This window comes from Syngnathoides biaculeatus, chromosome 16 (genome assembly GCF_019802595.1).
Source record: "Syngnathoides biaculeatus isolate LvHL_M chromosome 16, ASM1980259v1, whole genome shotgun sequence".
Lineage (NCBI taxonomy): Eukaryota > Metazoa > Chordata > Actinopteri > Syngnathiformes > Syngnathidae > Syngnathoides > Syngnathoides biaculeatus.
The window spans coordinates 17,674,026-17,687,500 of NC_084655.1; the positions used below are offsets into that span (position 1 = coordinate 17,674,026).

The 13,475-nt window shown below is 42.5% G+C and overlaps 1 protein-coding gene across 3 annotated transcripts in view; it reads left to right on the top strand.

Moving 5' to 3' along the window:
- The window catches only part of znf385c (zinc finger protein 385C), a 107,286-nt gene that overhangs the window by 57,298 nt on the left and 36,513 nt on the right, over positions 1 to 13,475 (top strand). The window contains exon 1 of one of the 3 annotated variants that reach the window (XM_061846872.1): positions 3,685 to 3,851. The exons of the other annotated variants lie outside the window; for them this stretch is intronic. Coding sequence (XP_061702856.1) covers positions 3,812 to 3,851 — 40 coding nt within the window. The 5' untranslated portion in view covers positions 3,685 to 3,811. Of the gene's footprint in view, positions 1 to 3,684; positions 3,852 to 13,475 lie in introns of those variants that run through there. 3 annotated transcript variants of the gene reach the window in all.

Genomic DNA, 13,475 nt, shown 5'->3' on the forward strand with positions numbered 1-13,475 from the left:
AGCCTGGCTGGATAGCGAGATAGCATGAGGAGATAATTTGGCAGTCCGTGTCACTACGTGGCTCTGTTTTCCCTGTCGAGCCGCACAAATGGATGGACTCAAATGCACCTCTCCGGTCATAGAAGGTCCCTTGTTTACTGGAATAAGTGAGAACCTGCGTGGAGATAGCCAGCTAACTTGGCGACATCCTCACTCGGTTCGTCAGCTCTCCAGATAACGGTATAAACATCCAAATGTTCTGACATTTTTTCCACATATTCATATCTCAGAGAAATCATATGTTTTACTTTCTACTGTTATGTAAATGGAAAATGGCTGCCTCATCCTGGCACTTCAGCTCTGGTGTGTTGCGATGACATAAATAGGCTCCCTCCAGGGGTATTCATGGCAAATACAGCTTAAATGACAAATGTTGCAAATCATAAAGTTTCATTTGGTGCACCTAAGACGAAAGCCATCTTCGTATTTTAGCATCTGAAAAGTTTTACTTAAGATTTTTTTTTCCCCTCTCAGAAACAATTAGGACCTTTTGATGGATAACAACCGGCAATAATTCAAATACTAAAATCAGTAGAATTAATACAGTGAAGAAGATAAATATTTGAACACCCTGCTTTGTTGCAAGTTAGATTTGTCACCTATCACCGTCGGATCCAGGCGTTGTCATCAATATATTAGTCATTTGAAAATGTTTTAACATTATTTATTTCTTTAACAATAAAGACATGCCCCACTAAGTTTCCTTTTGAAAATCTACACTGAAGAAAATAAGTATTTGAACACCCTGCTATATTGCAAGTTCTCCCACTTAGAAATCATGCAGGGGTCTGAAATTTTCATCGTAGGTGCATGTCTGCTGTGAGAGAGATTATCTAAAAAGAAAAATCCAGAAATCAAGATGTATGATTTTTTTTAATGATTTATTTGTGTGTTACAGCTGCAAATCAGTATTTGAACACCTGAGAAAACCAATGTGTACATTTTTGTTTCCAATTAAACGTTTCCTGTAGTTGTTCACCAGGTTTGAATTCTAGCTGATAGACAGGTGTTCAAATACTTATTTGCAGCTGTATCACACAAATAAATTGTTAAAAATTTTTGCATTGTGATCTCTGGATTTTTCTTTTTTGGATTATCTCTCACATAGTGAACATGCACCTATGATGAAAATTTCAGACCCCTCCATGATTTCTAAGTGGAAGAACTTGCAATATAGCAGGGTGTTCAAATACTTATTTTCTTCACTGTAGCTTTTCAAAAGGAAACTTAGTGGGGCCCGTCTTTATTGTTAAAGAAAAAAATAATGCCGAAACATTTTCAAATGACCCATATATTGATGACGATGCCTGGATCCGACGGTGATAGGTGATAAATCCAGATTGTTGTTTCTGGATGTTGGGAACAGCCCAGGCACATTCTTGCCACGGCCGATGGAAAAAAAAAAAAAAAAAGGAAGAAAAAAAAGAGATGCAAGACGAGGAGTGAGATGGATGTACAGCACACTCAGAGCAGACGAAGCTGGAGAGAAGAGGAAGCCAGCGCATTGAGAGGCGGGAGGGAGACATTTAAAGCTGTAATTAAGTTCCTGATAGCACCCTCGCTGCCCTGGTGTGGGTCCATGACAGCTCAGCATTGCACCAAAGCTCTTCAACAATAACACACACACACCCTCATAAACACACAGAAGCACACAAAGCGTGAGAACAAACAGAAATCAAACACTCCTCAAATGCGCGTCATGGAGCGATGCATCTTAAAAGAGGAGCATGCTGAAGAGGAGAGGTGACGGTGACGATGGGGAGGAAATGCCCTTCATATTCGCTCTCCCTGCAGATGCCTTTCACGGGCGCAGACACACACACGCACATGCTTTGATGATAACAAAGGCCGAACGTGGTACGTATTCCCGCATATTTTACGATTGAGCCTGTTTTTGCTTGCCGGCTAATCGCAGTTGGAAAGGAATCTGAGACCCGCATGAAATCGTAGACAGTAGTCATAGAGCGCAACATTGTAGCATGACATCGGAGGGTGACATTGGAGGATGGCTTTGGGGAGTGATGTGACACCGTACCATGTAATAAACAGTCACAGTTGGGGTTGACGTCACTTCTTTTGGCATTTTAGTCCATAACAGCTAAATGCAGCTTTACCATGTTTGCCTTGGAATCTGTAGATCTCAAAGCCCTACTGGGTTTATATTACATTGGCATTTATTTCATGTATTCAGCACCATTTAGTGATTTGTAGACCATTAGCAAAACTTAAAAATCTGTCCTAAAACTCTGTGGGAGCCAATATAGAGACTTCAGAATTTGAGTTTCCTCCGCAGGGTGTCCGGGCTCTCCCTTAGCGATAGGGTGAGAAGCTCAGTCATCCGTGATTGGCTCAGTGTCGAGCCGCTACTCCTCCGCATTGAGAGGAGCCAGATGAGGTGGCTGGGGCATCTGATTCGGATGCCTCCCGGACGCCTCCCTGGCGAGGTGTTCAGGGCATGTCCCATCGGAAAGATGTGTCCCACCGAGGACATGCTGGGGAGACGATGTCTCTAGGCTGGCTTGGGAACGCCTCGGGATCTCTCCGGAAGAGCTGGATGAAGTGGCTGGGGAAAGGGAAGTGTGGGCATCCCTGCTGAAGCTACTTCACACGCGACCCGACCTGGAAAAGTGGTAGAAAATGGATGGATGAATAGTTTTGACGTCTGTTATGGTCAGCTCCCGAGCAGCAGCATTCTGAATGAGCTGCAGCTGTTTAATGATCTAGTCAGAAAACCATTGCAATAGTCAAACCTACTTGAGATAAAAGCCCGGATGAGTTTCTCTTGCTTTACTTGGCACATGCAAATCTTCACTGTGGATATGTTCTTCTTCTTCTCGTAGAAGGCTGTTTTCGTAATTGATTTGATATGGCTGTTGAAAATTAGGTCAGAAATCAGTACAAAACCGGTGTTTGTTTTTTAAACAGACGACTCCAGGTATTTAACTAACCATAATCTTCCTTTCTTAATGCCAAAATATGGTTAACTGAGTTTTGTTACGGTTTAAGTGAAGTAAGTTGTTGTTAAACGGTAGCGCAACAACAAAGTGTTAAACGGTAGCATTACATTGTAACATTACATAGGTCTTAGCTCTAAACGTTACACCCCGCCGTGACATAGGTGGTAGTGTCACGTTTCAGTACTAACTCTATATTCTAGTGTCACATTGTGAATTACATCGCAGCTCTACATCATTGCTCTACCGTATATCATCATAGTTCTACATTACACTCAACATTGTAGCTCTACATTATAGCGTGAGAGTCTGGAATGTTAATGTGCCATCACAGCGTCCTAACAGTGCAGTGAGGGTGCTAAAAAGAGGTTATAGTGAGTGCTTTTGTTTGCGTTCACAACTTTTGGCAATAAACACTCGAAATAGATTTGAGTGTTTAAAATAAGCCATCTTGGTACTCTTCAGCTCTTTTGACTGTGGAAATATTATGTCGGGACACAATATTGACATCAGCCATCTGTATTGCCGTCCAGGTAGAGAGACAGAGAGAGAGGGAGAGGGAGAGGAGGTTGGGCTGTTCCGCGCTTTTCCTCTCTTCCACCTCATTCATTCCTCGCCTCCGTCAAGCCGAGACGAGGAGCGCGCGACGGCGGGAGAGATTTTAACTGAGGCTACGGCGCGGAATTCCCGGGGATTTGACGCCGATAGGGGGGACGGGGGTGGCGGTCGTCACGGCACGGATACGTCAAACCCGGGGAGAGGAACCTTCTTGAACGCTTCTGCGCTCACCTGTGCACCCGGTGGAGGCGGCCAAGTACATGCGAGTGACATACGAACACGGCGCTGCCATGCTCGTCGGTGAGTCCTCCGCTCCGAATTATTAAAGACCGACAAAAGTACCCCGAATGTATACTCAAAAATGATTTTTTTTTAAAAAACTGGGATGTATTTATTGCGATGTTAAAAAAGAGCATACAACATCCACCTCCTCCTCTCCAGCCATGGCAAGAACTTTATCCTCCATTTCGAGAGAAAATAATACATAAAGTATATGAGATATGTAATATGTTAAATGAACTTTATCATGTTCCATTGGGGAAAAAAAATAAAATTCACTTGCCCTTCAAAAAATAGCAACCATTTTGTGTTTTTTTTTAAATATAATAAAAAAAAATCCAAAATATTATTTTGGGGTTATCATATGGAATTTATAATCAGTAATATTTTAATGAAAACTGTATAGTGACTATAATCCACAAAAAGTAATAAAAATCCTTTGCCCTTAAAAATGTCACCCGATATTTGAACATATTTTTTTTCACATGGTAATTTTTTTTTACTAAATTATCTTACAATAAAATATGTGCAATCATTTAATTCATAGAAAATATACAATTTAGTGGGCATTTAAAAATATTTTTAGGATTACTCCAACAGTTGTGCTTCTAAAAAAAACTATTTTTAATTAATTTGTTACAGAATCAAATTAAGACCTAATTGTATTTTTTTAATGTGGAAAATTGCATTGTTTAAAAATAAATTGTATGTAAATGAATAAAAATTTGAAAAGTAAATCCAACATATTCAATTAATTTTTTCTGACAAATACAACCCACGGTAGATTCGGAATATTTTTTCCCCCCTTTAATTGACACAAGGTGACCTCTGAGACGTGAAAGGTAGACATTTGCCACTCAGTTTTTTTTCTTCTTCATCTTCTCCCACCACAAGCAAAAAATCGTTCCATATCTCCTGAAGGTTTCCCTTCTTTTGCTCCACTCGCGCCAAATTCGGCTGTCGATTTTCAGGTCTTCGCCGGGGCCTGCGACGCTCGCAAATGGACGCCGCCGCGCCAGACGCGAGCGGTCCATCGTCAGCAGTTGATTTTGTGTTGTTTTATCCTTTTTCCGGGGACCCACCACACATTTTTTTTTTTTGTCTTTTGGGGTGGGGCTGGAGGGGTTTCAACCGCGAGCCCCCACCCCCACCACCCCCTCCAGGCAGGCATCCGAGGACTTTGAGGAGGCCTGATTACAGGCCTGTTCCTCAGGGAGTGGGTGCCATTCTCCTTCTTTTTGTTGATCGGGGAGGGTAATCGGCACTAAACAGGGGTCCTGGGCTCAATCAGAGCTAATTACTCATCCAGGGTGGGTGGGGGCAGGCAGGGGTGTTTGCCGAGGGGAGGTTAGAGTTACAAGCAGGCCCGCGAGAGAGCTTAGCGGCAAATAAGCAGACTTACAGCATAAGCTGACGTATTCCTTGACTCGCTGAGCTTTTTTCATAATGAACACGTCTAGACGCTGATTTAGACCAGTAGAAAAACTCCGCGTAGCCTAAAATGGCCGCCCTGGATTTGAAGTGGTTGCCGCGTTGCGCAAAACGAGAATGGTAAATCGAAAATATGACGATGAGAGTTTTTTTTTCTTTCGTGTCCAAAGTTACAATGAGACATAAACACACAACTGATCGCAATCACTCAACACGGACTGGCTAACGCTTTAGCCGCATATCCAGCATACTACACTCTCATTGGCTGACTCAGAGGTCCCTCAACAGGGCAGGCACGCACATTCAGTCACATTCACGGGTCCAGTACTGTAGAACGTGAGGATGGCAAGAGGACAGCAATCATATCTGTACTTTAAATACATACTATATGATGCATAATGCTGTAAAATATAGATGAACAATTAAGTAAATATATGGTCGAAACTTTACAGATTTCGTGTATTGCGAGGGTGGCCTGAAATGTAAACCCTCTAAATGAGGATTATTGTATTTACATTTTATAATGTGTGATTGTGGTTTCATTGAAACACGGCAGAGGTGTCAAACTCAAGGCTCGGGGGCCAGCTCTGGCCCGCCACATGATTTTATGTGGAGCGCAAAGGAAAGTCATGGATGTCAACTTCCTTGATTCTTGTTGAAATCTGTACCTAAATTTCAAATTGTCACATCATAAATGATAATGTTGAGGTATTGCAAGTGTTTTTACAATTGCAAACTTCAACTGTGTGTTTCTTTCGCTTGTCCCTTTCGGGGTCGCCACAGCGTGTCATCTCAGATGAACGCATATATATGTTTGGCACAATTTTTACGCCGGATGCCCTTCCTGACGCAACCCTTCTCAGGGAGTATTTGCAAACTTCAACAATTGGTGAAAAACCCATTACCCTTCATTTCTGATTCCGAAAGTAATTCATAAATGTCACGTGTCAATATGATAAGGCGAAAAACGATTTTTATGGTTTCACAGTTATGACGGCCCGCTGGGGGAAACCCGAACTACAATGTGCCCCGCGACAAAAAATGAGTTTGACACCCCTGAAATACAGTACTATTTTTCCATATTAAAGTGAAAAAAAAATGCTATCTTTTAAAGGAGGCAGGAACTGATTAATTACATTTTAATTCATTATAAATTTGGAACATTTATTTGATATGGCGTGGATATGTTGACGAGACAGGATTTGAAGATGAGTGGAGTCAAAAAATAACGCTTGATCGGTGTATATGTTTTTGATACGTAACCCGGCAACCGGAAATACTCCTCCCCATCCGGAATGGGAAGTCCTGCACCCGCTCTGACCGTCGAACAAATAAAGTTTTTAAGTCAAGGTGTATTTGTTCATAAAACCCCTGAATTGCTGCTTCAAACGGAACAAACGAGGGTTAGGGTTAACGAGAAGGCACGGCCTTCCTTCCGCCGCCATTTAACCCGGGCTAAACGGCCGCTTCTCCCCGGTTCACGCAGATCAGCTCTGCAAGGAACACCTGCCTGTGAGTGTCTTCCATCTTTACATAAATTACTTAGATACAAGCATAACGCTTGACATCACAATTCCACTTTGCGTGTGCGTGTTCTTACCGTTCTGACTGTATGTCGCACATCTCTTGACAAACATTTCTTCGTGTGTGTAAAAATGTGTTCTTGTCTTCATACTTTTGTGGGGCAATCTTCGAAAACGCACTCCTCCATTTTATCTTTATGCGCCACAACTCTTGACATCAATCTGTGGTGTATTTCATTTTTTTTTTTGTGTGTGTTGCACAACCCACAATTGCGCTTGTCTAACTGTATGCAGCACAACCTTTGACAGCCCACTTTTTTTTTTAATGGCGGTGTCATTTTTCTTTGTGGGGACATTTTGGCTGGAAATGTGAGTGCATGTGTGTTTGTGTGTGTGTGTCGCAAAAACCACACACTCACATTCAGATGCGATGCTGGTTGATGGATGAACCTACCGAGTCTCGGCGTTCGTCGTCGGGCCTGAGGCGTGAAGGTGGCTGCTCGCGCGCACTCCCCCACACCCCCCACCACACACACACACACACACACACTTTTATTAGCCCGAGAAACAGCTCTGCAGTCAAATTGTGTTAGCTTTCGTCGGTGTGTGTGTGTCATCTATCAGAACCTAAACATGTAGCATCATCATAAGAATGAAGCATGTAATATTATTTTCACTCTAACTGAAGTGTTGTACGCCAAAACTCATTATTTTCTCATTCTGCGTTTTAATATATTTATCTGAATGGCGACGGTATCGTAACACGTCTTGATGGTTTCGCGGCTCCCCAGCAGGTGGTGGCAGTTTTTTCGGGGGGAACTCATCAGCAGGCGCTGATGTTTTAGCATCTCTTTGGGGGAGACGTCACTCGCAGTGCAGGGCGTTCTGACACGCGACGCTTTCGCCACTTGATAATTAGCGAGTCTTTATGTATACTGGATCCAACGTGGTGGTCACGCGGGGCTGTAAAATGATTGCTCATTTCTGGTCAATTTAGCTGAGGAATGGTGTGAATGTGGAAAAATGATAGTCTTCTTACTAATAAATGAATGTGAAAGGAATTAACTGATGTGGGGTAATTCGGTCAGATCACATACAAACAAATGAAATGTTGGGGAAAAAATACAATTTGTATGCATTAATGTCTTCTTATTTGCCTTTATATGATTTTTCCAATTTTGAATAGAATAGTGTGGAGTTCGCATGTTCTTCCCGTGCCTACGTGGGTTTTCTCCGGGCACTCCAGTTTCCTCCCACATCCCAAAAACGTGCATTCATTGGGGACTCTAAATTGCCCCTAGGTGTGATTGTGAGTGTGCCCTGCGATTGGCTTGAAACCAGCTCACAGTGTATCCCGCCCCCGTGCCCGTTGACAGCTGGGATAGGCTCCGGCGCTCCCGCAACCATTGTGAGGACAAGCGGCTAACAAAATGGAAGGATGGATTAAAAAAGAAATGTATAAAAATGAGCTGTGTGTGGATGAAGAATTCAGTGTATGAATTCCATTAAATTTGCTTCGAATGGGGTCATTTTAACCATTACAGCCACCATAGAATCTCAGGTTATTTCCATTTGTGCCTGTGAAGATTGCATATTCCTATTTGTTCTCCTTTCATACCGCCACCTACTGGCAAAGGCAAATTATTACAGTTGCATTTCTTTCCACAAAATGTCCCCTTATGCTGTTTTGCTGTCTTGAAGTGAAACATTGTCAACACATTCGCTCTCCATGAAAATGTTTGCATGCTTTCTTCATATGTGACCCTCGGTAGTCCCTCTGGTGTCCCCCTCCGCTAACCATCCTCTGTTTTTTTTGGGGTGAGAAAATGGCGGCTGTGAGTGACAGTTGAAGTCATTGGTTGAAGTGACGTCTTGCCTTTGATTGGCCCGTGTGCTGCTGAAGTGACAGATTCTGGATGCCGCGAGGTGTACGCGCGTATCTGCGAGGCCCGCTGGGGGGCTCTGACAACATGAGTAATGGTCCCGTGTTGTGCCCCCCAACAAACACAACACACACACCCACAGAGTCACTTATCCTCTGGTACTAAGGCTAAAGACGCAGACCTTGAACTCAAAGTGGGGTAACATAACATTTCCCAATGTTCCCAAACCCATTGTGTGCGTGTGCATGCTTGCGAGTGTATTTCGCGATCCTTGCCTTTGAGCTTTAAATGGGCAACAATTCCTCGGCTCAAAGCTCCGACCTTGACTTCCACAAAAGGGACATATTAGAGGTAGACGGCGTGAAAGGATGTGAAAAGATAAATGAGACAAGAGACGCAAGAAATAGGTGGCTCTCTTTTCAGAATTAGAAAAAAAAAATGGGTAGAAATGGTGGAATTATCTCAGTTCATAAATGGTATTGTTCTGACACGTAAAATTTAACTGCGCTGTCGCTGACCAATACTGCAGCACATACGAAGGCATCCAAACTGGCCTCTTCGTGATCCACCTTGGGGCCATCGCTGTTTAAAACAGTAACGCAGACACAAATGGAGAAGAGTCACCACCACCGCACTCAGTGAAATGCAATAATTTTGGGTGTTTTTTGCAGAGGCTAAAGAATATACACCCGTGGGTATTGTCAAATTGTTTGCCTACATGGTCTGATGCATCGTTAGCTGGATAGCTGGGATAGGCTGCGGTGCTCCCGCGACCCTTGTGAGGATAAGCATCTTGGAAAATGGAATGGAATTGAACTCCACCAGTATTGTTGCTAATCCTTTGCCCGTTTATGGCATTTTTCAATATGTGTTAGCATTAAGCTAACGGCTGCATTCGTAAGACAGTTGTTTCTTTGTTTAAAAATGTATTTTTTTATGTTAACTTTGAGAGTAAACTTTTACTGGGTGTGGTCGTAAACAGCTTGAAGTGTTCACTATCTCAAAAATATTGTTATTTGGGTCACTCGTATCTTAGGGAACTATTGTACAGCAAGGTGTGACATTCTGGCCCCTTTCTGCGTTTCGGTGTTGTTGTGTGTGAAAGGTGTGAGATGGACTGAGGATTTGATCGATGTGCACTTTTCCCAGCTTGAGATGACATATCAGAGGCATAACGTATGTGGGACTGTACATGAGGATAAAGGAAAACTAGAGAGCGTCACAAGGGGAACACGTCTATTCGCAATTTAATTGTTCTGTATGAAAGGTACCAACACAGAACGGGGGTTTGAAGTCAACCCGTGGATATTTGCACCTTCAGATGTCCGATCAAAGCCATAACATGGACGAAAAAGTGCCTGTGCCCATGTCACTGTTTCACTTCTTTAACACCTTTATTATCATGTTCAAATTTTTTGGTGAATCCCTTTCACACACACAATATTCTAACTCTATTATCCCACTGAGACTACTTCGGACGCTGGAAATTTCATAGGTCAACTTCAAATGTCCCGTCCCTGTTCACTATCTGTACCTTTCACACAGAACTGCTATCGTTCAGTCTGTCTCCTCTCTCCATTTCCTCGGCACGCCAGCGCCGCTCTGAAGGCTTAGCTTAGCTTCCGTCTCTCAGTTGGCTTATCTTTGGGAAACCTTCCCCCTTCAACGGAACAAGCGCCTTCATTCCGTGCCGAAGCTGATAAGGTTGTCTTTTTATCCACGGGTGCACCCCCCCCCCCCCCCCCCACTCAAATAGTGACGTGCTGCTGCCGAGTGTTTATAGGAGAATAGCATCTGATTCCTGTGTTGAATATTTCTTGCGTTGATGGCCTACAATGACGCGGGATGACGGGTGCGTCGCAAGTGCCGCTAATAGGGAGCGATTAAGCGGGACAAGCTAATCACGTAGCAAAGGTTGTGTCACTCGTGTTAGAATTTGAATTTTTATGAATCTTGATTGTCATTGCACAGTGCACAATGAAATCATTGTTGTTGCTGGAATTTTATTTCAGAAGCCTGACACTGCCTTGAAACCCATTTTTAAATCCCTCATTTTGGTTTGAAAACTTACTACAAAAATCCTAACCTTTGTCCAGAACCCCAATGTCCAAATCCGTCTTGAAACCCTACGCTTGGCTTCAAATGCTAATTTTTAACAATAACCTGTTTGACTCACTAACCCAGTCTAAAACCCCACTTTGACACCCTGATCCTGGCTACAAACTCCAACCAGGAACTCTAACCTTGACAAAACATAATTTAAAATCCTAAAATGTATTTGAAATCATGTCTTGAAACAGTAAAACAGGATTCGAGGCCTCCTTTTACATCCCAACCTTGTTTTGAAAGCATAATTTGAAACTCTAATGCTGACCTTGTGTCCTTATTTGAAACTTCAAAGCATTCCCTGAAATCTTCATCGTGACTTATAACGCTAGTTAGAATCTCTAACCGGGTGAGGGCAACTTCGTGAGCACCGATCGTATGAAGGGCTACGTGACCTGCTTGCGGCAAATTTCAGACTCAGTTCATTACACGTACATAAAATATTTTTGTTTTAATTTATTGTAGTAAATGACATTATAGGTATTTAAAAATTTTAATTCAGAATTCAAAGCACAAATAATAGTAACAATTTGTGGCCCATGGTATTTTTAGAACATACCTCGGGGGCGCCTTATGTGGTCCTCGCGGGCTACCATTCGCCCGAGAGCACCGCGTTGGTGACCCTTGACTTAAAACCTTAGGAGTCTTAAAACCCTGCTTTGACATTCCATATTGAAACGCTAACTCACTCTTGAAGTCTTACTTTGATACCCGAACGTTGTCTTAAATACCCTAACTTGGAAAATTATTAAAGCCCAACTATGTCACCCTAACCCAGTCTTCAAACCGTAACCTCATCTCAAAATCCCTGTTTGAAACACTAATCCAAGTCTCAAACACTAAGTTAACCCCCTACCCAATTTTGAGCCCTACTTTGACATTTGGAACCCTAATTTAAGAAGAAGATGACTTTATTGATCACACAGCTTGGAAATTCATTTAACCCTAAAACCCTAACCTTGGCTTGAAATGGTTACATCTGAAGTAACATTAAAAATTTACATTAAAGATTACAAGCAAACGGCATAGCTTTTTAACACTGTGTGGTGTATTTGTACCGAGCGGTGTGGGAAATTGCCTTCCCGGTGAGGTCGGACACATGCGGCAGGCGATAAGGGCGGCGTCACGTTGTGCTAACTCTGATCCCGAAGCTTTTCCATCCCCATCATATCCCGAATCAGACCAGCTCGATTTGTCTCTTTAGATGTGCATTTACCCTCTTCTTTCTTTCGGGGGACGTGTGAAACAGATTAGTCAAAGCTACGAGCAGTAAGGGCGATGAAGTACTCCCCGATGTTCTGCGACGAGCCCTGACCTCGCAGACGTGTTTGCCGGAGGCAGACGACGGCGAGCGCGCCGCGGAGGATGATTTAGCAGCTTTGCGGCATTTACGACGGCTGATTGCCTTTATTTAATGGCCCATTTGACATCACTGATCATCACTGAGTGACATCTTCGGATTTGCATATTTGGAAATCTTGTCCGGGCAACAAACGACCTGTGAAACTTGAAACCCAAACCATAATTCGAAACACTAACTTCAAATTTGGAACCTCAAACTATCATTTGTAGCAAAGTACTTGGCCCCAGTTCCTAATTTGATATCTGAACCCTGGCTTGAAATGCTATTTTGAACCCCAAACCTTGGGCTTTAAACACCAAAAACCTACTCTGGCTTGAAACCCTAACCCGAAACCAGTAATGTTTATTAAAAGGTGCAGTTCCCTCGATATAAAGTCAGTGAGCATTTTTTTCTTTGTTTGTTAGCCATTCTTTTGTTTAGGCGTAATTGAGTATAATGCATCGAGACTTTGGCTGTCCTCCAGTATGCAAAATGGAACTGATCAGAGGTAATTGTCACCGCTGTGACGGTGCTCTCTGTGTCTTGATTAGTGCTGTCTGGAGTATTGTGATCCCCCCGCTGTAGTTAAGGCCAGATTAACATCCAATCCTCTTTGTCTCAGCGGGCAGGTGCACCCAGCCATGGTAACGCCGTATTGGCGTATACGTCGACCAAAGGTCAGCGCAGCGTTTTGTTATTTGGGATGTCACAACAGACGAGTCGTTTCATTTTTACATAAAATCATTCTTGTTTTTTTGAAACAGCAAAATAATAATAATGAAAAAATTCAAAATGGTGAAATGTCTACACTAAACATTTCATATTTTAATTGTTTTTTTTGTATTGAAAGACGCAACAAAAATAACATTTGTAAATGTGAAATGTTTTTTGATGTTTTTTTTTCTAAAATGTACTTCACCCCTACTGTTTTTTTAAAAAAAACATCTGTTACTGTTTTATCTGTACTATTTTTATATGTATATTTTTAAATTACAAATTGTATTCATAACTTTCACAAGTTCCAAATTTGTATCCCTGTCAAAGATTCACCACTTCAAGCAATTCTTGCCTTGTAGTACATTGATCCTTCGTTTATCCCATGAAGATTGATATTTCCAAGATACAGATGAGAATTAAACCCGTAACCTTCATCTTGTTAGTCCAAGACCTTACCACTTGCCCTCCCCCGCCCTCCATACACTGTTAGGATCCTGATGTTGAATCAGTTTTTCTCTTGCTTCAACTTCTCTGCCTCCCAAGGTAATCACGTGCAAAACACTCGAACTATCTTTGCAGTACTTCAGCGCATCAAAAGAAAAATGGCCTTCAACGGAGCCTTTAACATAAAACTGCAGCGAAC